The 25,223-nt window shown below is 43.1% G+C and overlaps 1 protein-coding gene across 1 annotated transcript in view; it reads left to right on the top strand.

The window, feature by feature from the left end:
* Positions 1-24,015: 24,015 nt before the first annotated feature.
* Positions 24,016-25,223, top strand: part of LOC111976531 (membrane-associated guanylate kinase, WW and PDZ domain-containing protein 3-like) — a 59,954-nt gene continuing 58,746 nt past the window's right edge. Inside the window, exon 1 of the mRNA XM_070442937.1 lies at positions 24,016-24,118. Coding sequence (XP_070299038.1) covers positions 24,016-24,118 — 103 coding nt within the window. The remainder of the gene's footprint in view (positions 24,119-25,223) is intronic.

Raw genomic sequence — 25,223 nt, 5'->3', positions numbered from 1 at the left:
ATGTAAGATACCAAATTAAAGCTACACTCGTTGTGAATCCAGCCAACATGTCAGATTTCAAAAAGGCTTTTCGGCGAAAGCATAAGATGCTATTATCTGATGATAGCACAACAGTAAACAAAGAGTGTAGCATATTTCAACCCTGCAGGCGCAACACAAAACGCAGAAATAAAATATAAATCATGCCTTACCTTTGATGAGCTTCTTTTGTTGGCACTCCAATATGTCCCATAAACATCACAAATGGTCCTTTTGTTCAATTAATTCCGTCCATATATATCCAAAATGTCCATTTATTTGGCGCGTTTGATCCAGAAAAAAACAGCTTCCAATTTGCGCAACGTCACTACAAAATATGTCAAAAGTTACGTGTTAACTTTGCCAACACATTTCAAACTACTTTTGTAATACATCTTTAGGTATTTTAAAACGTTAATAATCGATCAAATTGAAGACGGGTCTATCTGTTTTCAATACGGGAGGACAACAAACTAACTCTACTTTTCTAGTCTTGCGCAACTCTCAAACAGTACACATAACGTTACACTGATTCAAGCTGGCCGTACTTCTTCATTGCACAAAGGAATAACCTCAACCAATTTCCAAAGACTGGTGACATCCAGTGGAAGCGATAGGAACTGCAAACAAGTCCCTTAGAAATCTAGTATCCCAATGAAACATCATTGAACAGACAGTGACCTCATTGAACAGACCGTGGTTTTGCCTGCTACATAAGTTCTGTTATACTCACAGACATGATTCAAACAGTTTTAGAAACTTCAGTGTTTTCTATCCAAATCTACTAATAATATGCATATCTTATATTCTGGGGATGAGTAGAAGGAAGTTGAAATTGGGCACGCTATTTATCCAAAAGTGAAAATGCTGCCCGTATCCTAGAGAAGTTAAACATACAAGACGAACTGGCACAGAGAGACAGGAAACACAGGGATAAATACACTGGTGAAAATAAGCGACACCTGGAAGGGGTGGAMACAATCACAGGAACAGGTGAAACACATCAGGGCGTGACATCTTAAGCCAGCCTCACCCATCTCTTTAAGGATTCCCATGTGAGGTCATGTGCTAAACAGTGAGTAGTGTAGTAAAGATTAAGACTAAAAGTGGAAGTACCCTACAATAAGTACAAATTCCAGGTAAACAGAAATTGTCCAGATGTAAAGATACCTTAATAGAAAATGACTGAAGTAAAAGTAAAAGTCACCCAGTAAAATACTACTTGAGTAAAAGTCTAAAAGTATTTGGTATAAAAATACTGAAGTATCAAAGGTAAATGGAATTGATAAAATGTACTCATTTCAAATTCCTAAAACCAGACAGCCCAATATATATATTGGGCTGCCACACAGACTCACTAAACACAAATGCTTTGTTTGTAAATTATGTCTGAGTGTTGGAGTGTGCCCCTGGCTATCCGTAAAAATAAATAATATATATATATATATATACTGTATATATTTATTTTTTGTCTGGTTTAGTGAGTCTGTGTGGTATGTCACAAAATCATGTTACGACCACATATATCAATATTTATTTTAGATATCAATATTATGCTAAGTGGATGTGTCTCTACAGAAGGTGTAAACGGTATGGCCAAATGGTAGAAATCCATACAATTTCATACAATTAGCTTTGGTTAGTGGAGATGGAGGAGACTGAAAACAAAATCATATGCTTAAAGTACTTTACTTCCTCTTTCAAAATATTGTTTGGTGAATCATGGGTTACTCCATCATTTGTGACAAGTTCCAGTAAATTATTTTTGGTAGCATTTCTATGTTGAAGATTTAAAAAATAATTTGGTGCATTTTTCCCCATATTCCATCCAGTTCACTTTATTTTATAATATATTACACTGGATCTTTCTTGAATAAGAGTCCTCCATTTCTTTTTGTTTTTCCTCAAACTTATTCTGAGCCTCAATGGTAGTTTTTATTGCTATCTATATGTTCTGTTACACCTTCTATTTCATTTGTTAGTAAAGACTCTTTTGACTAAAATTGCTTTTGTTTTAGAGATGAGTACTGAATTGCATTGCCTCTAAAGGCACATTTAAAAGTGTCCCATACAATAAGGGGATCTGCTGTACCTTTGTAATGTTTGAAAAAGTTAGTTATAAATTATTCTGTCCTAGTTAAAAACAAGTTATCATCCAATAGGCTTTGATTAAATTTACAATATCCTCACCCACGTGGAAATTCTGTAAGAGTAATATATATGCCAATTATGCGATTGTCCGACTGCATTCTGTCCCCTATCAACACTTTTTCAACTTTTGGTGCCAGAGAGAATGACATAAGAAAGTAATCAAGACGACTAGCTTGATTGAGCCTCTGCCATGTATATCTCACTAGGTCAGGATATTTAAGCCTTTATGTAAGTCGCTCTGGATAAGAGCGTCTGCTAAATGACTTAAATGTAATGTAAATGATATATCCACTAATTCCAATATATCCATGACATTCATGATTTCCTTAAGTGCATGAGGTAGTTTGTAGTGTGATTTCCTTTTTGGTCGATAGAGGTATTTAAAACTGTATTATAATCTCCCACCATAATAATAGAGTATTGTATTGCTTGTAGGGTTGATCATTTATTATATATATTTTCAAAGAAGTGTGGATCATCGTTATTTGGTCCGGAAAGGTTAATGAGCCATATCTGTTTATTGACCAATAATATATTTCAAATCATCCATCTACCTTGAGGATCTGTTTGGACAATTTTCTAATTTGGATCAAAATTACTGTTTAATTAATATCATCACCCCTTTTGAATTTCTTTGCCTATGTGAAAAATATATTTCGCCCCCCCAGTCTTTTTTCCACACAGAGTTTCCTGTAAATGAATAAACAATAGATATTATATTCCTTCCTCTTTTTGCCAGGTAAATACTGACCGTCTTTTCTTATTATCTGCTAAGCCATTACAATTATAGCTTGTTTACCATAATGAAATACAAGTTTAAAATCTATTTATCATAATATATATTTATAAACTCACCATTAAAAGGACCATAGTGATTGAGTGTCCATATAGCTATACCATGATATTTGCATTGCTACTAAGTAAACCTCCAATTGTTCCCCCCTATTCCACCAGCTAAAACCCCTCCCCATCCCAAGTTGGGTTGTTATCCCAGTTACTGGCAGACCACCCCCACCCCCCCGGATCCCCAAAAAACTGGGACCCATCCTTCGAAAAGAGCACACAGTGCCACCCACAGAACAAAKGCAGATCAACCGCCAAAAGAATTTCCATCGCCCTCACCTCAATTTGCATTATGTATAGCTATTAAAAAAGATATATATTACAAATCCTGCTGATCTTAATTTCCATAATTTACAATTCATATTTGTACAAATGTAAGTTGTTCATGCAAAGGATTGTTACCTCTTTTACAGTGTACATGGGATGTATCACATATATTGATATGCATTATCTCTCCTTCTCTCTCTCTCTCTCTCTCTCTCTCTCTCTCTCTCTCTCTCTCTCTCTCTCTCTCTCTCTCTCTCTGTCTCTCTCGCTTCCTCACTCTGTCTGACTGTTCTACCGCTCATTGTCTTGTTGACCAGACAGAGCCTTTTAATGAGCTCAGTAAACAATGCCAGGATGACAACCTCACTGGGCCTTTGTTTTTCTCCTGGCTGGAGGGTCAAGAGTGTATCGTACCTTAATTATCGCAGGCCAATTGGTTTGACCGCTGCACCTGTCCCCCGGCCAGAGACAGAGATGGTGAAATGATCTTATAATTTCAAAAAATCTTCTACCCCAATACCCTTTAATTTGAATTCACTTCTGACATGACGCCAGCCTGAATGTCAACCTCTTTAATTGTGGAAGAATAACAGATAACCATAGAGTACCAATGAAATGCTCTATTCCATGTTTTATTCCAATCAGCTTGGTGATAGGGCAGCAGGGTGGATAAATGTTTGCTAATCCATGACCTGGTTGTTTCCCCAGGGCTGTTTTCCCCAGGGTGCTGGGTCTTTGTTCAGACAGGATGTGACAGGCCATGACTCCACCATGCGGACACACAGGCACGCATGCACACCCACAAACACACACATATCCACACACACATAATGTACACRCAAACGCTCACACACTCCGCCATGTTGCTGTGTGACTGGGATGCTCCTCGGCTCCAGACTGGCGTCACAGTGGTGTCCACAAGCGTTAGCAGCAGACGTTCATAGCACCCCATCTGTCTGCCAGTATCACCACAGCAGGCCTAACACGGATGCCCGTTCAACACTCATCTACCATTGATCCTCCGCTTGTTTTCTTCTTCTCGACACGCATGTTGCCAGTTGATTTCTTACTTTTCTTTTTATCATAAACTGTTGCTCAATGTGTACTCGCTTCCTTTTGTTTCGACAGCGTTGTTTTGTCTCAAACCCTGCTGGGGAACATGCGTCGGCTGCCAATTTCCCTTTTATTTATACTTCTGACAAATACACAGGAGGGGTTTGGGATATTTATTTAAAGCTTTACTTCCTTTGTGTTGAATAATTGCCTTATGTTTTTATCTGGGACCAGATAAATTATGTTATTATGCTGAAATGATTAGTGAGGCAGCCATTAAAAGCCTGGGACCCTGTTTAGTTAGCTCTCTTTAAATAAATAGATGAGACATTTGAATGCAGTTGAGTGTAGAGGATGGGATATTCCCAGGGAAGTAGTTTCTGCAGCCAGCCAGTTACAGTATAGTGAAAGGCTAATGTACTATATTATGCCAACAGCTACTCTCCTTAGCAGAGCATTGTCAGACTAAGTACTGGAAGATGTCTGGGTTGCAGGGGAACATAATTCAGTAAGTTAAGAAGCTTCCAAGCCCGACAGAGTTTTAGCCATGATGACTCTAACACATCTGTAGTTGTAGTTTGCAGTATTACACACATACTTGGCGTCACCCTGGACTCCACCCTCTCCTTTAATCACCACATAAGACTGTCAAATCCTCATTCTTCCAGCTCTGCAACATTGCCAAAGTCAGATCCTCCCTCTCCCGCCCTGCCGCTGAAACCCTCACACATGCATTCATCTCCTCCTGTCTTGACTACTGCAACTCACTACTCTCCGGCATCAACTCAAGCGCCCTSCATAAGCTCCAAATGGTTAAAAACTTTCCAGCCCGACTCCTCGCCAACACTGTCCTGGCARCACATCACCCCTGTCCTCTGTGAACTCCACTGGCTCCCTGTCTCCCAACACATTGATTACAAGATCCTCCTTCTGACCCACAAAACCCTTCACCACCTTGCCTCTCTTTATTCCTGTTTTTGTTTAGTCTAATGTTTTGTCCTTGAAAAGCACTATATAATTCCCAGGTATTATTATTATTATTATGGATTTTATCGTTGTGAGTTGTTCTATAATCTCTAAATTATAATTATTTGTGACATGTTCTTATACAGACGTGGTGTGTTTGTTCATAAATGGTCATGTAAAAGAAGATCTGAGAAGGAATAAAAAGGGCTTATGTATGCTCAGTAACATTCTGCTAGGCTTTACATTMGTTTATTCAATATTTACATAGTGTACCTGCGCATACGCCTATTCCAGTCCGTGTCTGGATACTGTCATACACATACTAGTATTTCACAGTTCTTTGTGACTTACTAGGGATGTATTCAGGGTCCTCAACAGTGGCTTTGATTTTGTTGGTCATTTCACTAACAGCTCTACCTGGCACAGCATATAAAACACCTTCCCCAGTCTGAGTGGTCAGCTCCTACATAGACACCCCAGGCCCTGCATTCACAGCAACACTGCCATCTCTCTGGCAGCTGCCAGACTAAATGAATTGCTGATGGAGCTTTTCTACGACCCGCACATTGATTGGGAGATGTAATGCTCTCCTACCAATCCCATGTTCCTGTCCAATGCCCTTAAATGTGTCTATGTTTAGTAGTCCTCTAACCTACAATAATGCTAGTTGAGGAACTCTCATCTCCATTCTCTTATATCGAGGTGGAGTTGAGTATTGATAACTGGTCACGCGATTTGCTAGCAACAACATTGAGTCACCACCATCAGTTGAAACTCGTAAAAATKGTAATTCTGAAAATGCTTATCTGTACCTACATTGGCTTGCAAAAGTATTACAAAGTGGGATTAAAATAGATTTAATTGAAAAAAATGTGTCAGTCTACACAAAATACTCTGTAATGTCAAAGTGGAAGATTTAAAAAGAGATTTGTTAAATATAGAAATGAAATAACTAATATATAGTAATTGCATAAGTATTCATCTCCCTGAGTCCATACATGTTAGAAACACCTTGGGTAAGTCTCTAAGACCTCTACACACCTGGGTTGTGTAATATTAGCCCATTATTATTTTCAGACTTATTCCAGCTCTGTCAAGTCTTTCCATAGATTTTCAAGGCAACTCAGGAACATTCACTGTCTTCTTGGTAAGCAACTCCAGTGTATATTTGGCCTTTTGTTGTAGGCTATTGTCCTGCTGAAAGGTGAATTCCTCTCCCAGTGTCTGGTGTAAAGCAGACTGAAGTAGGTTTTCCTCTAGGATTTTGCCTGTGCTTAGCTCCATCCCATTTGTTTTTATCCCAAAAAACTCCCCAGTATTTTCCAATGTCAAGCACACACCAAACCATGATGCAGCCACCACCGTGCTTKAAAATAAGGAAGCAGTTACTCAGTTAAGCGAAGTGTTGGATTTGACCCAAAAATAAGGCTTTGCATTTAGGCCAAATAGTGTATTCCTTTGCTGTGTTTCTTTTTGCAATATTACTTTAGTGCCTTGTTGCATACAAGATGCATGTTTTGTAATATTTGTATTCTTCTATTCACTCTGTCATTTAGGTCATTATTGTGGAGTCACAACAATGTTGTTCATCCATCCTCAGTTTTCTCCCATCACAGCCATTGAACTCTGTAACTGTTTTAAAATCACCAATGGCCTCATGGTAACATCCCTTATCAGTTTCATTACTATGCTGCAGCTCAGTTCAGAAGGATGACTATCTTTAATGTGTCTGGGTGATTTAATGCATAATCCACAGCATAATTATTAACATGACCATGCTTAAAGATATATTCAATATCTGATTTGTTACCAATCACTCCCCTTCTTTATGAGGCTTTTGAAAATCTCCCTGGTGTTTGTAGTAGAATCTGTGCTTGAAATTCAATAACTGACTGAGGAACCCTACAGATATTGTATGTATGGGGAACAGAGAAAGGGTTAGTCATTTAAAAATCATGTAAACTCCTATATTTTCACACAGAGTGAGTCCATGTAACTTATTATGTGATTTAGGTTTGCCTAAACAAAGGGGCTGAATACTTATGCCATGATAATGTTTTAGTTGTCAAATTTGTATTAATCTTTAAAAATATATATTTTTTCTTCTACTTTTCTTCCACTTTGACAGAGTATTTTGAGTAGACCGTTGATAAAAAGTGACAATTAAATAAATGCTAATCCCACTTTGTAACATAATAAAATATGAAGAAATCCAARGGGTCTGAATACTTTTGCAAGGCACTGTTTGTTTGTCCTGTACAACTGCGGTCCTTCCACGTGCGTGGTGCTGAAATTCATACTTTTAATAAAAACTTTGAGCAACACAAACAGAGAGGAAAAGGCGATGCGAGAGGTTTCACTCTTGCCAAAATCTGTCAAAAATAACCCAGTGCTTTTCTATGGGCTTATTTTGGACCTAAGCTTGTCGCCTGCCTTCCCGACCTTGGCACAACGACTCCCATTGTTAGGGCAGAGACATGAGCATCTCGTCCTTATATACAGATCTCTGACTCAAGGAAAAAGTCAGTGGTTGTAATCAATAAAAGTTTTGATCAAAAGTATGAATTTCAGCACCCCGCAGAAGGGCCACAGTTGTACAGGACAAACATAGGTACAGGTAAGCGTTTTCAGAATTTACATTTTTACGACTGATGGTGACTCACTGTTGTTAATAGAAAATCGCGCGACCAGTTATCAATACTCAACTCCACCTCGATATAAGGGAATGGCGTTCCTCAACTAGAGTACATTAATACCAGTGATGTCTGAGACACAGAGTGTGAATTAGTGATTGTGGGAGAGGGAGCCACTGTTAGGTTACGCTGTCAGGGGATTTTTTTGTCTGTGTGTCAGAAGGCTCATTTCCTTTATGTGAGGCACAGCCGAGGATGCTGCCCACCTGCGATGAGAGTAGGGCTCATTACTGTAGCCTCCACATGCTATATGGTGAAGAAACACAAACACACACCCTTCACCTCTGACCCCCACAGAAGTGCTTTGGCCCTGTGCACTTACAGATAGTGGTTGTGAGGAAGGGAAAGAGGCAWAGAAAGGAAAACTATGCTGACTTTGACGAATCACTGTCCAATGATGGAGCATTTTAAACTGTGTTTTAGGGAGGAAGGGAGAGATGGATGGATGGACGGAGAACGGGGGCGACACAGGAGACCAATGTTTTGGTGACATTGCCGTTGAGCTCTCCTGATCCCTCCTCTAATTCTGGATTCCCATGGCGGGCGGCAGTCCTGGGATCCCAGCCATTATGCATGGCTGAGCTTTATTGCATTATGTTTTTTGGCTAACACACTTAGCAGGCTTGTAGCATGCAGTACACACACCCCCAGCCCACTCCACAAAGCCAGTGAATAATTCAGGGGAAGGCAGGCAGGACATTAGGCTAGGGATGGAGGGCTTTAATCAAAGGCTCCAGCACCCGGCCCAGCCAGCCCCAGCCAACCCAGCACACCCCCATTGGCAGTATCACACCTCTGCCTGCTTTAAATAGGAAGTTGAGTTATATGCCAGAGGCGGGCCTTCTAGAGCTGAGCCCAAAGCGACAGACATAATTGACTGTAATTAAGGAATGCTTGCATACTGTAAATAGAGTAATCAGTTATCACACTTTCTAATTCTCTACGTAGAAAAACTCTACTGCAATCGCATACTGTAGGCAACACTACCCATGTTCATATCTGTAATCCGGATATACAGAATGACTCATGTGTGAATCAGAGCATGAGCATCAGAGCATTTGTGTATCCTCAGAGCATGTGCAGACCAGCTGGCTTGAGTGTTTTACGGACATATTCAATCTCTCCCTATCCCAGTCTGTTGTCCCGACTTACCATTGTTTGTGTACCCAAGAATGTGAAAGTAACTGAACTAAATGACTATTGCCCCGTAGCACTCACTTCTGTCATCACTAAGTGCTTTGAGAAGCTAGTTAAGAGGATCATCACTTCCAGCTTACCTGACACAAGAGGTTGGTGGCACCCTAATTGGGTAGGACGGGCTTGTGGTAATGGCTGGAGCGGAATAAGTGGAATGGTATTAAATACATCAAACAAATGGTTTCCATGTGTTTGATGCCATTGCATTCACTCCGTTCCAGCCATTACTATAAGCTGTCCTCCCTCAGCAGCCTCCACTGCCCTAGGCCCACTATAATTTGCATACCACCCTAACAGATCCACAGATGACGCAATCGCCATTACACTGCACACTGCCCTATCCCATCTGGACAAGAGGAATACCTATGTAAGAATGCTGTTCATCGACTACAACTCAGCCTTCAACACCATAGTGCCCTCCAAGCTCGTCACTAAGCTCGGGGCCCTGGGTCTGAACCCCGCACTGTGAAACTGGGTCCTGGACTTCCTTATGGGCCGATCCCAAGTGGTAAAGGTATGCAACAACACCTCTGCTATGCTGATCCTCAACACTGGGGCCCCAAAGGGTGCGTGCTCAGCCTCCTCCTGTACTCTCTGTTCACCCATGACTGTGTGGCCACGCACGTCTCCAACTCAATCATCAGATGACACAACAGTGGTAGGCCTGATTGCTAGCAACGACGAGAGAGCCTACAGGGTTGAGGTGAGGGCCCTGATGGAGTGGTGCCAAGAAAATAACCTTTCCCTCAACGTCAACAAAACGAAGGAGCTGATCGTGGACAGGAGACAGCAGAGGGAGCACGCCCTCATCCACATCGACGGGGCCACAGTGGAGAGAGTGAAAATCTTCAAGTTCCTCGGCGTGCACATCACTGACAACCTGAAATGGTCCATCCACACAGACAGTGTGGTGATGAACGTGCGACAGCTCCTCTTCAACCTCAGGAGGCTGAAGAAATCCGGCTTGGCCCCTAAGACCCTCACAAACTTCAACAGATGCACCATTGAGAGCATCCTGTCGGCCTATATCACCACCTGGTACGGCAACTCCACCGTCTGGAATTGCAGGGCTCTCCAGAGGGTGGTGGCGGTAGCGCCAACTGCATCACCGGGGGCACACTGCCTGCCCTCCAGAATATCTACAGCACCCGGTGTCACAGGAAGGTCAAGACGATCATCAAGACTTAGCCACCCGAGAGCCATGACCTGTTCACCCACTATCATCTAGAAGGCGGAGCCAGTACAGGTACATCAAAGCTGGGACCGAGAGACTGAAAAACTGATTCAATCCCCAGGCCATCAGACTGTTAGACAGTCACCACTAGCCGGCTCTGCCCAGTACCCTGCCCTGAACTTTAGTCACTGTTACTAGCTGGCTACCACCCGGTACTCAACCCTGTACCTTAGAGACTCCTGCCCTATGTACATAGTCATTGAACAGTGGTCAATTTAATAATGTTACACACTTTTTACCCACTTTACATGTACAGTATATACTGTTTTCTAGTCAAGTTCATCCTATATAACTACTTCTATACACACCTTTTCTATTTATATACTGTCCATAATGTCTATAACACACCATCATACACATATACGAGTGCATTCGGAAAGCATTCGACCCTTTTCCTTTTTCCACATTTTGTTATGTTAAATGAATTGTTTTCCTCATCAATCTACACCACAATACCCTATAATGACACAGTGCAACAGGTTTTACAAAACTGAAATACCGTATTTAGATAAGTATTCACACCCTTTGCTATGAGACTCGAAATTGAGCTCAGGTGCATCCTGTTTCCATTGATCATGTTTTGATGATTCTACAACTTGATTGAAGTCTACCTGTGGTAAATTCAATTGATTGGAGATGATTTGGAAAGGCATACATCTGTCTATATAAGGTCCCACAGTTGACAGTGCATGCCAGAACAAAAGCCAAGCCATGAGGTCGAAGGAATTGTCCGTAAAGCTCAGAAAGACCGAATTGTGTCGAAGCACAGATCTGTTGAAGGGTACCAAMACATTTCTGCATCATTGAAGGTCCCCAAGAACACAATGGCCTCCATCATTCTTAAATGGAAGAAGTTTGGAACCACCAAGACTCTTCCTAGAGCTGGCCGCCAGGCCAAACTGAGCAATCTGGGGAGAAGGGCCTTGGTCAGGGAGGTGACCAAGAACTCGATGGTCACTCTGACGGAGCTCCAGAGTTTGTCAGTGGAGATGGGAGAACCTTCCAGAAGGACAACCATCTCTACAACACTCCACCAATCAGGTCTTTGTGGTAGAGTGGCCAGACCGAAGCCACTCCTCAGTAAAAGGCACATGACAGCCCGCTTGGAGTTTGCAACAGGTTCTCTGGTCTGATGAAACCAAGATTGAACTCTTTGGCCTGAATGCCAAGCATCATGTCTAGAGGAAACCTGGCACCATCCCTACAATGCATGATGGCGGCAGCATCATGCTGTGGGGATGTTTTTCAGCGGCAGGGACTGGGAGACTAGAGGGGAAAAAACGATTTAATCAATTTTAGAATAAGGCTGTAACGTAACCAAATGTGGATAAAGGGAAGAGGTCTGAATACTGTCTGAATGCACTGCATATATATTTATATTCTGTACTCATTGCTCGTTCAAATATTTCTATATTTCTTAATTCCTTTCTTTTTCTTTTRGGGATTTGTGTGTATTGTTACGTATTACTGCACTGTTGGAGCTAGGAACATAAGCATTTCACTACACCCGCGATAACATCTGCCAAATATTTAAATAATTTATTCATGCCTGCAAGTCACCAATGTGAATATGTTATCTACATATACAGCTGTACATTTTGTAAGCATTACACATCTTTTCTTCTCTCTTTTCCTATTCCATAGCCCGCTATGTGTGGATTAGGGCCTTACTTCCCTCTCTCATCCCCCATAGGGTCCCTCAGACCACTTCACCACCCATGTCATCTCTACCTCTCTTCCACTGCATTCCCTCTCAMCTCCCTTTCTCTGCATCCGTCCCTCTTCACTCTTCACAGCCAGGCTCCCTCGGGTGCTAATCCTGTGTGAAATGTTGTRGAGCTGCAAGGATTATGTTGTGGAGCTGCATGGTCTGGATGAAAGTTCACTCATACTTGATTCATAAATAACTGCTCCTAGCAGGCTAATAACAGGTTTTAATTGATTATGTTCATTGGGTGTGATGTATTGTATGTATGCTCCCTTTGCACACCAGGGGAAGACCAAGCTAAGAGTGAGTGGCAGTTTTGTATATAGTGATGGCAAACTGATTTGCAGCTGTAATAGAAAAAAGCTGTCAGTTGATCAAATACTTTTCGTCACATAAATGTGTCTTATATATTGATTGACCATTAGATTGCTGTGGTCTCTGTGCTCTGATGAATGCTGCATGTGTTTGAGGTTCTGCCACACTGACTGACTGCTATGTTCTGTACTTATTAGTATTAATCTATGGATATGATAGACTGTCCTGTTACAGGCTGATTGGCACTGTGAGGTGAGGGGTGGGGGGTGGGGGGTGGTGCTGTAGAGGAGGCATGCTATGGGATGTGGGGGGTTTATGGGTGTTATGGCCCATAAAGAGAGGACATGCCCAATGAAGCTTTACAGATAGGATACTTAACTTAACCTTGAGATGATCAAGATAAACACTGTCCCTCCTCCTCATCCTCCCCCTGCTCTTCCCCTCTCTCTCTCTCTCTCTCTCTCTCTCTCTCTCTCTCTCTCTCTCTCTCTCTCTCTCTCTCTCTCTCTCTCTCTCTCTCTCTCTCTCTCTCTCTCTTTCCCTCTCTCTTTCATTTTCTCTCTCCCTCTCTCTTTCCCTTTCTCTTTCTCTCTCTTTCTTTCTCTCATACTCTCTCTCTCTCATACACTCTCTCATACTCTCTCACCCTCCTTCCTCCTGCTCCTCCTCCTCTTCTCTCTCTCTCTGATCTGAAGCCAGCTCATCTGTGCCATGGCAGAGCATACGGCTGCAGAGGCTGTATTAAATAGTAAAATCCTTTCATTACATTAGTGAAAACCTAAAGGTACAGTCCTGTTAAGTAATTTCATAGAAGGAAATCAAAACTTCCCTTTCAAAGGAAATAATTACAGCTGRTGGTTCTTCTGAAGGGCCAAGCAGCCAGTAGTGTTTACGCCTGATAATTACTATGGCGGAGCAATTACTCCTCAGCAGCACTCGTAGTGTCATCCCCCCTCATGAGTATTAGGATAATGGCTGCCAACACTCCTTGTTTCATCCCCCTGTCTGTGTATGGTAGTAGAAGGTTGGAGGCCCTTGTAGTGAGGGGAGTGAGGAGAGAGTGGCATGCCCTCTGCATCAGCGCATGCAGAAGAGCCTGAGAGAGACGCGTGCATTTTCATAAATGTCCAACTTTCCATCTCATCCCTCATGTCTCCAGGGATTCATCACGTTATATCATGCACTTGCTCAGCAGACATTCCTACTGAAATGCATTTTCAAGTCAGACTGCTCTAAGAATACCAGAGGAGAGGTCTGTTGCGTAATGTGTCTGCAGAAAGAACTTGTTCCATCTCCCTTCAATGGCCCGCACCTGAATATGTCTCCATCGACTATGCATCTATCATCAAAATCCCCTCAGAGAATTAGCAGGCCCTATGAATTTGGCCACGTGAAATTGGAGACAGAAATTGAATTCTTCTTAATGTTTACAGCAGATCAGGTTTTCATATGAAAACATATTATTTCTACATGGCAGATCACAGCTGCAGACTGTGTGTATGTTTGTTTGTAATAATTTGTTGGGGAATTATATTTATCCTATTTCACACATGTACAAGTGTGTATTAATACACATGTGAATTGGAAATGTGTTTTTTGCATATCTCATCTCTCCCTGAGACACCCTCAGATAGTGGGGTCACGGCCAGGGTCTGCCAATATCAACGGCGACCCGTGAGACATTAGGGTTAAGTGCCTTGCTCAGGGGCACATTGGCAGACTTTTCACCTTATCGGCTCGGGGATTCAAACTAGCAACCTTTCGGTTACTGGCCCAACGCTCTAAGCGCAAGGCTTCCTATAAGCTGTGGGCATCCTTCTGGTGGTCAAAGTGGAGCTTGCGGTGGAACCAACCCTGAAACCTGGTGTGTGTGTGAATGTGAGAGTGTATGCATGCATGTGTGTGTGTGTGTACACAGGCGTGTTTGTGCATGTGTGCGTGCGTATCTGTGTGTGCAGTGGCCCATGTGGAAACATTTGTAGTCCTCGGGAGGGAAGTTTCCATCTCTGGTGTCTCTGAGTACATCTCTCTTCCTCTCAGTATTCTCTCCCATTTATCATACAACACATCTACTCTTTACTCACCACTCTTTACTCACCACTCTTTACTCACCACCTTTACAAAGGTCATGTCAAAAACCTGGCCTTCCAGTTGAACCTTTGAGCCAGGTTTTCATACGAGTCATACAGAGATGACCCCAGGTGACAGTCAGCACCTTTTCTATCTCTGCGTTTTGTCTATTACAATTGGCAGGGTCCAGTAGGGCCAAGAGCTCCACTAAGAAACAGACATAGACTGTAGAGACAAGCCTTCAGTGCTTTCCCATCCACTCCCTCAGCAGGGAGCTGGGTGGCAGGCAGGCCCTCGTCCCCGGCCGTCGGAGCACATGATTGATTTTCCTCAGCGCCTCATTGGAAACATGAAATCCCTTTTCTGTCATGTGTTGAGTATCAGTTGAGTGCCTCTGAGTGCGGCCATGATAACCGCCTTACACTTTACAGCACCACAGGATTAAGGGTCTGCCTAGGGACTCTCTCTGCAGGTCTATGGTACATCTCAGAGCTAGGTGGTGTTGGAGAGAAGTGGCTTAGTGGAGCATTTCTCTCTTAAAGGGCTATCCCCAGCTGTGTACCATGGCCTACCTCTGCCTGCCAGCAAGCCACACAACCAGCAGAGCAGCCATGTTGCAATCATATCTCTGCAACCACCACATCCTTCTGCACTCATTTGCTGTGCTATGGTTAGTGAATCAAGTACAGCTACTATACAGCTATATTTTGACTATTTTTACATGTCCAAGTGCTTTTCTAGGCCTGACTGTGGTTCATAGAGCTCGTTATCCCGCTCCTGCCGCGGTGTCTAAGGTGTCTGCAGCATTAGTGGATGGCCCAGCACCCAGCCAATTACAGATGTGCATTCTCTGTTTCCAGTCCAAATGTTTCCCTATGGGTTTAGCTAACCAGCTTAGTTCCCCCAATAAGGCCTTGTGATGGGGATGGGCAGGTAAGAGCTAGGCTGCTGCAAACGTCCCTGTGCTATTCATCTGCTGTCTTATTAACCTGGCACACAACACCATCCTTTCTCCTTCCCTCTCCTACAGTAACAGCAGGAGAGGCCAGGTTTAACACCTAATGAATGTGAAGGTATATATTCAAGTCTTGTAAAGTCCTAAACCATTTACTTGTTTCACCTTGAGTATCGTTTCAAAACAGATTTTTGATTCATCTTGGGTAATAGGATTTGGATAGGGATTAAGATGAGATGAACATTAGGAGTGTCCACAGCCAAAGAACGACCCATTTTAGGAATGGTCTCATCTGACACTTCATGGCCTCATTCAGATTGAACTTCTTCTCAAGTCAGCGCTACAGCCAAACAAAGGATCTCTGCACCAAGCAACACAACATTATGTTGTGAGGAGACTGAGGGAGAGGTGGGGCAGTGGGGTCGAGCTCTCACAACAATCCCTCACTCTCCTGAAGATGGCCGCTAGCCCTCGGGATGCTTTTTGCTCACTCAACAATGAAATGCACAGCATTGGGGGACGATAACCTATCATTTCAAGAGGCTCATAAACAATGCCCTTCTCCCGCAACAAGACGCTGACAAAAGACAGAGGAGCAGTGGCCTGTGGTCAAACAGAGAGAGTAGCAGCAGACACTTATTTTGCTGCACAGATCCTTTACTCTTGTTTCAGTCTCATCTAAATGTCAAGAAGCACGCACCTAAATTAATTTAGAAATTAGCTCCTTCAGTCGAAACCTTGACATAGATCAGTAGCCTTGGAAGGGATGTGTTCTCACAATGGAAGAGAGTGAGTGAGTGGAGAGTTCACGGAGGAAAGGGAGCCTGTGCATCACTCAAGGGCTGCCTGCCACAAAACAGTAACTGGAGCAGATATGTTGGTAACAGCAATGGCTACGATGATAATTGGAGTTTCTTCAGTCATGCCTCAGACCAGGATCCATCTCCTCTGATTGGCCTTTAGTTCCCCCGTCACAATGGCACGCGGTTAATAAGCACGTTGTAGTCAGGCTCATATCTGAGGCCATTGAGGATGATGACTGTGATATAATCCCACATTTCCCTCATCATTCACTAGYGGATGACAGCACTAATGCTGAACCCAGCCAGCCAGCCAGCCAGCAGGAGATGGTACTGATTGATTGACTCAACCACATTATTCTCATTATTATCTTTTACTGTTTTAGTCCATATGTGCCAAAGCTAATGAGATGCAGTTGAAGTGATTGCAAATTAAGGCCTTTTAGTGTTTTGATTTAGACACTCAGTATAATAGCAACAAATAAACAGCCCTGTAAATGCTTTCTGATTCAATCATATTCTCTTCCTGCAGCTGCCTGCTAGGTTGATTACATCCTGATGTGAGTGTTACGTTATGTTCTCTCTGTTGTGGTATGTGTTGTGGTTGGAAAGGGGCATGCTTGGAGGGGAAGTGACTCTGCCACTCTGTCTGACGATGTGTCAACTGAAGCCAGGGAAAGTGGCAGGGTTTGTGCATCACTGTGCTTCTCTCTCCCATGTTCCTCACCGTGTTCTCTATGCCGGTTTGCTTTCCCTCATTTCTTTTCTCTTTTTTTCCTTTTCAATTATGGAGTACATCTGGCCGTGTTCTTGCTTCACAGAAACATGACTTTTACGGAGACATGAGTTGACAACAGGCCTGGGATTAGGACGAAGGCCTTTTCTGAACCATACTGAACAACACAGTCTACTTGAGTCACACTTGTTTTTGGATAGAACTATGAAATTCACATCTGTCTCTCTTCAGCAGTGTGCTGCGGTAATATGAGTATGTGCGTACGTACGTGCATGTTTGTCTGGGTGTGTGTGTGAGAGAGAAATGGGCCAGTATGTTACACTGTAGTGGATTGGGTGGATAAATGTGCCTCATTCACATGTGAGTGTAGTCATACTGATTCCTCTGTTGATCTGAGCCAGATGCTAAATGAGGCTCCTCACTGGGATGGGGTAGGTGTGTGTGTTTTACTCTCCAGCTGTATCAGACTCCACGGACCCACAAATTATATAACAAGAAGGGACCGCCTACAGCAGGGAGACAGAGAGATGTACAATGAAGAGAGGCAGAATGACTGAGAGGATGAAGGAGAGCAAACTAGAACAGAAGTTAGAGGGGGGGGAAATGTGATAAAGAGTGAGAGAGAGCGACACCACGAGTCAGTGTCCTGMGGGTAACCCTCTCCTCCCTCTCGCCCCCTCACGGATGCTGTGATCCTTTGTTCTTTCTCTCCTCACATTATTACAGTCACTGTTCTGCTGACTGYTGCTAATCATGAACCTGAGAGGAGGAAGGTCATCCCTCCTCTCCGGTGCTCTTTGGCTCAGCAGGGGGAGGTATGGAGGTAGCTTATGGTTGGTTAACTTTAATATGGGTGCAGCTGTGACCATGTGAGCCTGCTTCAGCAAGCTCTGCAAATACTGCTATAGGTTGAGGCTCTATTCTAGGGCTTGTACTCAATTAGATAGTTGCAGCTGCTGAAGCCTACACCCAGTGCTGGTTATATAAGCGTAGAGAATTAATTTACAGGGCTGAAGTGAGACGATAGCCTTTCCTACTCCTACACAGGCTCAATCCAGACACCGTTTACTGTCTGAGTTGCAGCTTGACCCGCATTGCACCTACAGAGAGAGAGAGAGGAATATGAAGCCATGATGAACAGGACACCAACAGCCTGCCATTAATCACATGATGTAGTGTTGTGATTGGGCCTCACCGTGTTGTGGCATAGAGCTAGTTTATGTCTCACAGGGAGGAGCACAACAGTGTTACAGCCCGTTTCACAACACCCACTGCTATGCTAGTAAACGCCTTGGGGCCAGCAAGAACTCAGCCATATGGAGGAAAGGAATGGATGTGCATGTCCTCTGTATTACACAAATTTGGGACTTATCTAGGAAAAGACTTTCGGCCAAATGGAGAAGATGCCTTGGTAGTGTTACAGCCCGTTTCACAACACCCACTGCTATGCTAGTAAACGTCTGGTACTAAACCTGTTGGTTTAGGAGAATCTTCCGTTTGTGGCATTCAGATAACAGAATAAATGACCTCCCTGAAGAATTCCACATACGAGAGATGTGGAACAGAACAACAAGTCACCATAAGCTGCATAGCTGTGTCGTTTGGAAACAAACCAATTAGGTGACTGTGATATCTGTCTCTCCTTTACCCAGTGCCAGCTCTACATCCCTCAGCCCTGCTCTTCTCTGCATGAGTATGATGCTGCCGTGTGTGTGTGTGTTTTGTGTGGGTGTCTGTGTGTGTGCTTGCGAGCATGTTCTTCCCTCAGTAGCGAGGTGTTAGTGTAAGTGTGGAGGCTCTGAGTCAAGCACCTCACCAGGGACACCTGACTCGGCTCCGTCTGCTCCTCCTCTCTCCTCTCTGCTGGCATCTGCCCTGAGATGCTACAGGCTCTACAGAGGATTACTGGGTTGCTGACGCTAAAGAAAACTCCAAAGAGATATTGAATAATTCCTGTGAGTGACTCATTCATCTGTAACGGATTTGAGGATGAAAAGGGAGTGTAATAAACAGGTACAAAAATAGAGACTGACTGAAAAGCTGTTAATCAAAGGAATCTATCTTTATGAATCATGCCCTGATTGAAATACCTGGAAAGGATTCTGGTTCCCCTTGTTGCTTCCAATAGCGTGTACGGTAATGGAAAGAGTCACTGTAGATAGATGGAGGAAATGGATAGGTACTGTGGCAGTACAGAGAGGCAGAGAGAGACAGGTACAGAGAACGGGGGGGTGTAAAGAAGAGTACAGAGAGAGATAGAGAGAGACAAAGGTACCAGAAGAAGAGGGGGGGGGTGAAGAAGGTACAGAGAGAGATAGAGAGTGAGAGGTACAGAGAGCGGGGGAGGGTAAAGAAGTGCAACAGAGAGAGATAGAGAAGAGACATGGTACAGAGAACAGGGGGTGGTAAAGAAAGAGTACAGAGGGAGATAGAGAGAGACGGTACAGAGAGCGGGGGGAGGGTAGAAGAGTAAGAGGGAGATAGAGAGAGACAGGTACAGAAGGGGGGAGGGTAAAGAAGTGCACAGAGAGAGAGAGCTGGTAGAGCAGAAATGTGAGGTGAAGTTCTCTCCCCTTGGCTGATGCAGTCACTAGAAATACCCCAGCATACAGGGCTGACTGGGTACAGTGGAGGCATGAGTCTCCACCTGGAGAGAGAAGGCTGATGCAATGATCTTCTGTAAAGAGGAGGAAGGAGACTCATCTCGATGTGACAACCTCAACAACACTTCTGACTGGACCGAGCAGGCCACAAAGACGGCACTGTAAGCCACGGGGTTGGTGACATGGTTGTGTGTGTACATGTGTGTGCATGTGTGCTTGCGTGCCAGCAGCAGGAGCTCAATAAAATATCACAGTAAAACATTCAGAATATAGTAATTTTAATCATTCTCAGTCATATTCTAAGTACCATAAGTTATTTCACATTTTGCTGAAGGGATATACAGGTAACTGCAAAATAAAGGAAACACCTTGAGTAAATGAGGGATACAAAGTATATTGAAAGCAGGTGCTTCCACACAGGTGTGGTGCTGAGTTAATTAAGCAATTAACATCCCATCATACTGTGGTGTCATGTATAAAATGCCAAGTTGCCTATTATTTTGGCTACCATGTCTGGAAGAGAAATATCAGTGAATTTGAAAGAGGATACTCAAAGGAGCATGGGGGGTTTAAAGGGTGGTGTGTGTGTGTTGTGTGTGTGTGTGTGTGTGTGTGTGTGTGGTGTGTGTGTGTGTGTGTGTGTGTGTGTGTGTGGTGTGTGGTGTGTGTGTGTGTGTGTGTGTGTGTGTGTGTGTGTGTGTGTGTGTGTGTGTCAGTCACCAAATCTAAACCTAATTGAACACTTATGGGAGATTAAGGAGTGGCGCCTAAAACAACTTTTTCCACCACCAACAACAAAACACTAAATGATGGAAGAATGGTGTCACTTCCCTCTAATAGAGTTCCAGACACTTGTATAAATCAAATCAAATTGTATTTACCAGGATGTGTACCCCGAGCTTGCGCTGACCAACTGGCAAGTGTCTTCACTGACATTTCAACATGTCCCTGACTGAGTCTGTAATACCAAAATGTTTCAAGCAGACCAGCATAGTCCCTGTGCTCAAGAACACCAAGGTAACCTGCCTAAATGACTACTGACCCGTAGCACTCACATCTGTAGCCATGAAGTGCTTTGAAAGGCTGGTCATGGCTCACATCACACCATTATCCCAGAAACTCTAGACCCACTCCAATTTGCATACCGCCCCAACAAATCCACAGATCTCAAGTGCAATCTCAATTGCACTTCCTGACTGGCCGCCCCCGGGTGTTCACCCATGACTACATTACATGGCCAAGCACGACTCCAACACCATCGTTAAGTTTGCTGACGACACGACAGTGATCACAGACAATGATGAGACAGCGCATAGGGAGGAGGTCAGAGACCTGGCAGTGTGGTGCCATGATAACAACCTCTCCCTCAATGTGATCAAGACAAAGGAGATGATCGTGGACTACAGGAAAGGAGGGCTGAGCACGCCCCCATTCTCATCGACGGGGCTGTAGTGGATCAGGTTGAGAGCTTCAAGTTCCTTGGTGTCCACATCACCAACAAACTATCATGGCCCAAACACACCAATACAGTCGTGAAGAGGTCAAGACAATGCCTATTCCCCCTTAGGAGACTGAAAAGATTTTGCATGGGTCCTCAGATCCTCAAAAGGTTCTACAGCTGCACCATGGAGAGTATCCAGACTGGTTGCATCACCGCCTGGTATGGCAACTACTCGGCCTCCGACCGCAAGGCACTAYAGAGGGTAGTGCGTACGGCCCAGTACATCACTGGGGCCAAGCGTCCTGCCATCCAGGACTTCTATACCAGGCAGAGTCAGAGGAAGGCCCTAACAATTCCCAAAGACTCCAGCCACCCTTGTCATAGACTGTYCTCCCTGCTACCGCACTGCAACCGTAGCGCCAAGTCTAGGTCCAAGAGGCTTCTAAACTGCTTCTACCCCTAAGCCATACATCTTCTGAACAGCTAATCAAATGGCTACCCGGGCTATTAGCATTGACCCCCGCCCCAWTTTTACGCTGCTGCTGCTCTCTGTTTATTAGCAATGCATAGACACTTTAACACTATTACATGTACATATTACCTCAATTACCTCGACTAACCTGTGGCCCCACATATTGACTCTATACCGGTACCCCCTGTATATAGCCTCGTTACTGTTATTTTATTGTTGCTCTTTAATTATTATTATTATTATTWWTTTATTTTWTTATTATTWYTTYYTYTTTTTTTTACTTCAGTTTATTTAGTAAATACTTTCATAACACTTATTTTTCTTAAAACTGCATTGTTGTTTAAGGGCTTGTACAGTGCCTTGCAAAAGTATTCATYCCCCTTGGCGTTTTTCCTATTTTGTTACAYTACAACCTGTAATTTAAATTGATTTTTATTTGGATTTCATGTAATGGACATACACAAAATAGTCCAAATTGGTGAAGTGAAATGAAAAAAAGTAMTTATTCCCAAAAATTYAAAWAAATTACAATGGAAAARTGGTGCGTGCATATGTGTTCACCCCCTTTGCTATGAAGCCCTTAAATAAGATCTGGTGCAACCAATTACGTCCAGAAGTCACATAATTAGTTAAATAAAGTCCACCTGTGTGCAATCTAAGTGTCACATGATCTCTCACATRATCTCAGTATATATACACCTGTTCTGAAAGGCCCCAGAGTCTGCAACACCACTAAGCAAGGGGCAYCACCRAGCAAGCAGCACCATGAAGACCAATGAGCTCTCCAAACAGGTCAGGGACAAAGTTGTGGATAAGTACAGATCAGGGTTGGATTATAAAAAAATATCACAAACTTTGAACATCCCACGGAGCACCATTAAATCCATTATTAAAAATTTGAAAGAATATGGCACCACAACAAACCTGCCAAGAGAGGGCTGCCCACCAAAACTCACAGACCAGGCAAGGAGGGCAGTAATCAGAGAGGCAACAAAGAGACCAAAGATAACCCTGAAGGAGCTGCAAACCTCCACAGCGGAGATTGGAGTATCTGTCCATAGGACCACTTTAAGCTGTACACTCCACAGAGCTGGGCTTTACGGAAGAGTGGCCATAAAAAAAACCATTGCTTAAAGATATAAATAAGCAAAAACATTGGTGTTTTGCCAAAAGGCATGTGGGAGACTCTCCAAACATATGGAACAAGGTACTCTGGTCAGATGAGACAAAAATTGAGCATTTTGGCCATCAAGGAAAACGSTATGTCTGGCGTAAACCCAACACCTCTCATCACCCYGAGAACACTGCCGATRTTTTTCATCGGCAGCGACTGGGAAACTGGTCAGAATTTAAGGAATGATGGATGGCTCTAAATACGGGGAAATTCTTGAGGGAAACCTGTTTCARTCTTCCAGAGATTTGAGACTGGGACAGAGGTTCACCTTCCAGCAGGACAATGACCCTAAGTATATTGCTAAAGCAACACTTGAGTGGTTTAAGGTGAAACATTTAAATGTCTTGGAATGGCCTAGTCAAAGCCCAGACCTCAATCCAATTGAGAATCTGTGGAATGACATAAAGATYRCTGTACACCAGCGGAACCCTTCCAACTTGAAGGAGCTGGAGGAGTTTTACCTTGAAGAATGGGCAAATATCCCAGTGGYTAGATGTGCCAACCTTATAGAGACATAAATGCTGCAAAGGGTGGCTCYACAAAGTATTGACCTTGGAAGGGTTAGAATAGTTATGCATGCTCAAGTTTTCTTTTTTTTCTTTCTTGTTTGTTTCACAATTAAACATATTTTGCATCTTCAAAGTGGAAGGCATGTTGTGTAAGTCAAATGATACAAACCCCCCAAAAATARATTTTWATTCCAGGTTGTAAGGCAACAAAGTAGGAAAAATGCCAAGGGGGGTTGTCGTGTTATTAGTATCGTTAAAGGTGAAAACTGTTATTTTATCAAATCAATTCTCTGTAATTATTATTAYGTGATTAAACTAATCATGTAAATGTAATTAACCAGGATGTCGGGGCACCACGGAAAATGTTCATATTACAAAGTTAGAATTTTCTTAATATAACTCTTCAGATACTTTAATATCTGATCAATTAGTCTTCTATTAATTAATTATTATTATTACYTTCGTCAGTCTCATCTGAACGTCGTAAATTGTTGGTTATCTGCACGAACCCAGCCTTTACTATAAATCATCCATACACCAATTGGCTCAATTATTTATTTACTAACTAATTAAACAATTACAGAATATACAATACATAATAACATTATACCATCCCTAGTGGACTAAACAAAAACAGTTAGGTTATAACACTATAGATTCAGAGAGAAGAGAAGGGGGTTTTGGAAGGAAGACTAAGGAACATTGGTCTTTATCGGACCTGGGAAGCTATTCTCACATAAATACATATGCCACTAATGATCGCTCATCCGGAAAAGCAATGCATTGTATTTACGTGAAGCTGGTGATGTGATGCTCTGGTTTGCCCTGTCCTTTGTGGAATCTTCCGGGTCGTCGTGTGAGAAGTTCACATGGTCTGAGAGGTTCATCTCACTCTGGAGATTGGTCCACGTCGGTCAGTGTTCTCGTACTAGATTTGCTACCGTTCCAGCTGCAGTCTGTAAGGCTGTCATCTAGGACTCACTTMTTCTTGAGTGATCAATAGTTCAGAGTTCATACCATTTCAYGTGGAGAGCAAGCTCCCATGTTTCCTGGCCTGTATGGTTGACATTAGAATTWGCCCTTTTAAACGTGAGGACAAATCCTAACGGTATTCGGAACTTGAGTGACTTTTCGTTATGTAGAGTGGATATTCAACTTTTCGCCACCACAGCTCACGCTGGGGTTTACTTAGTTCAAYGTGAATTGGGTCACGGGGGCTCTTMTAGAAATGTAGAAAAGGGGTTGGTTCATAATTTCCAACCAATGCCTATTCGCTTGGGTGTGGCTACTGACTTAGTTAAACTTTACTGGGAAGATGATTTTCTTATTTTAAAAGTTAACATCACATTACATCATTTCGCAAATAGCTTCATCTTTACTCATTCATTTTATACAAGAATTAGATGCAAACCTCATAACTGAGGGACCTGTATGAACAGAGTTAGCGTAATGTGGCTGTATTGTCTTTCATAAGGTCACAAACAAAACGGACCAGGTCGTAGTTGGCTTCTCCACCGACTGATTACACATTCTCCAAAATAGGAGTATTGTTCAATTCTCAAATTCTGGGATGTAGTAGAATTGGGCGGGAGAATCCCTTTGTCTTACTGTGAAACTCTCTCTCAATTGCATGGTCAGGGAGAGTCTCTGTGGTATTTACGACGTGGTTGTAAGGTCGTAAAACTGCTCCCCTCCCCTCCTAACATCTACCTGTTGTATTCGGCACATGTAAAAAATAAATGTTTTATTTTTGTTCAGTATATTACACCCTRCGCTGCATCCCCAATGTATCACCAGCTATATCTACTGTAGGGGGCTGTTCCTTTCTGAAAGGATGTATTAGTATTCATAGCCATGCATACAGAGTTGTGTTAAGCAGAGTTTTGTCCGCCCGGCAGAGAGTAGAGAGGARAGAGAGAGGGAACATGATGATTACTGAAGCTCAGCGCCAGTCGAGCCATTTCAAAGCCACTTTTCCCCCCACTGTCAGCCAGGGGACTAGGCTCACATCCAAGACA

Source organism: Salvelinus sp. IW2-2015, linkage group LG1, assembly GCF_002910315.2.
Source record: "Salvelinus sp. IW2-2015 linkage group LG1, ASM291031v2, whole genome shotgun sequence".
NCBI classification, from domain to species: domain Eukaryota; kingdom Metazoa; phylum Chordata; class Actinopteri; order Salmoniformes; family Salmonidae; genus Salvelinus; species Salvelinus sp. IW2-2015.
The sequence above is the reverse complement of the archived record's forward strand: the minus strand, read 5'-3'. Positions and strand labels throughout refer to the sequence as shown.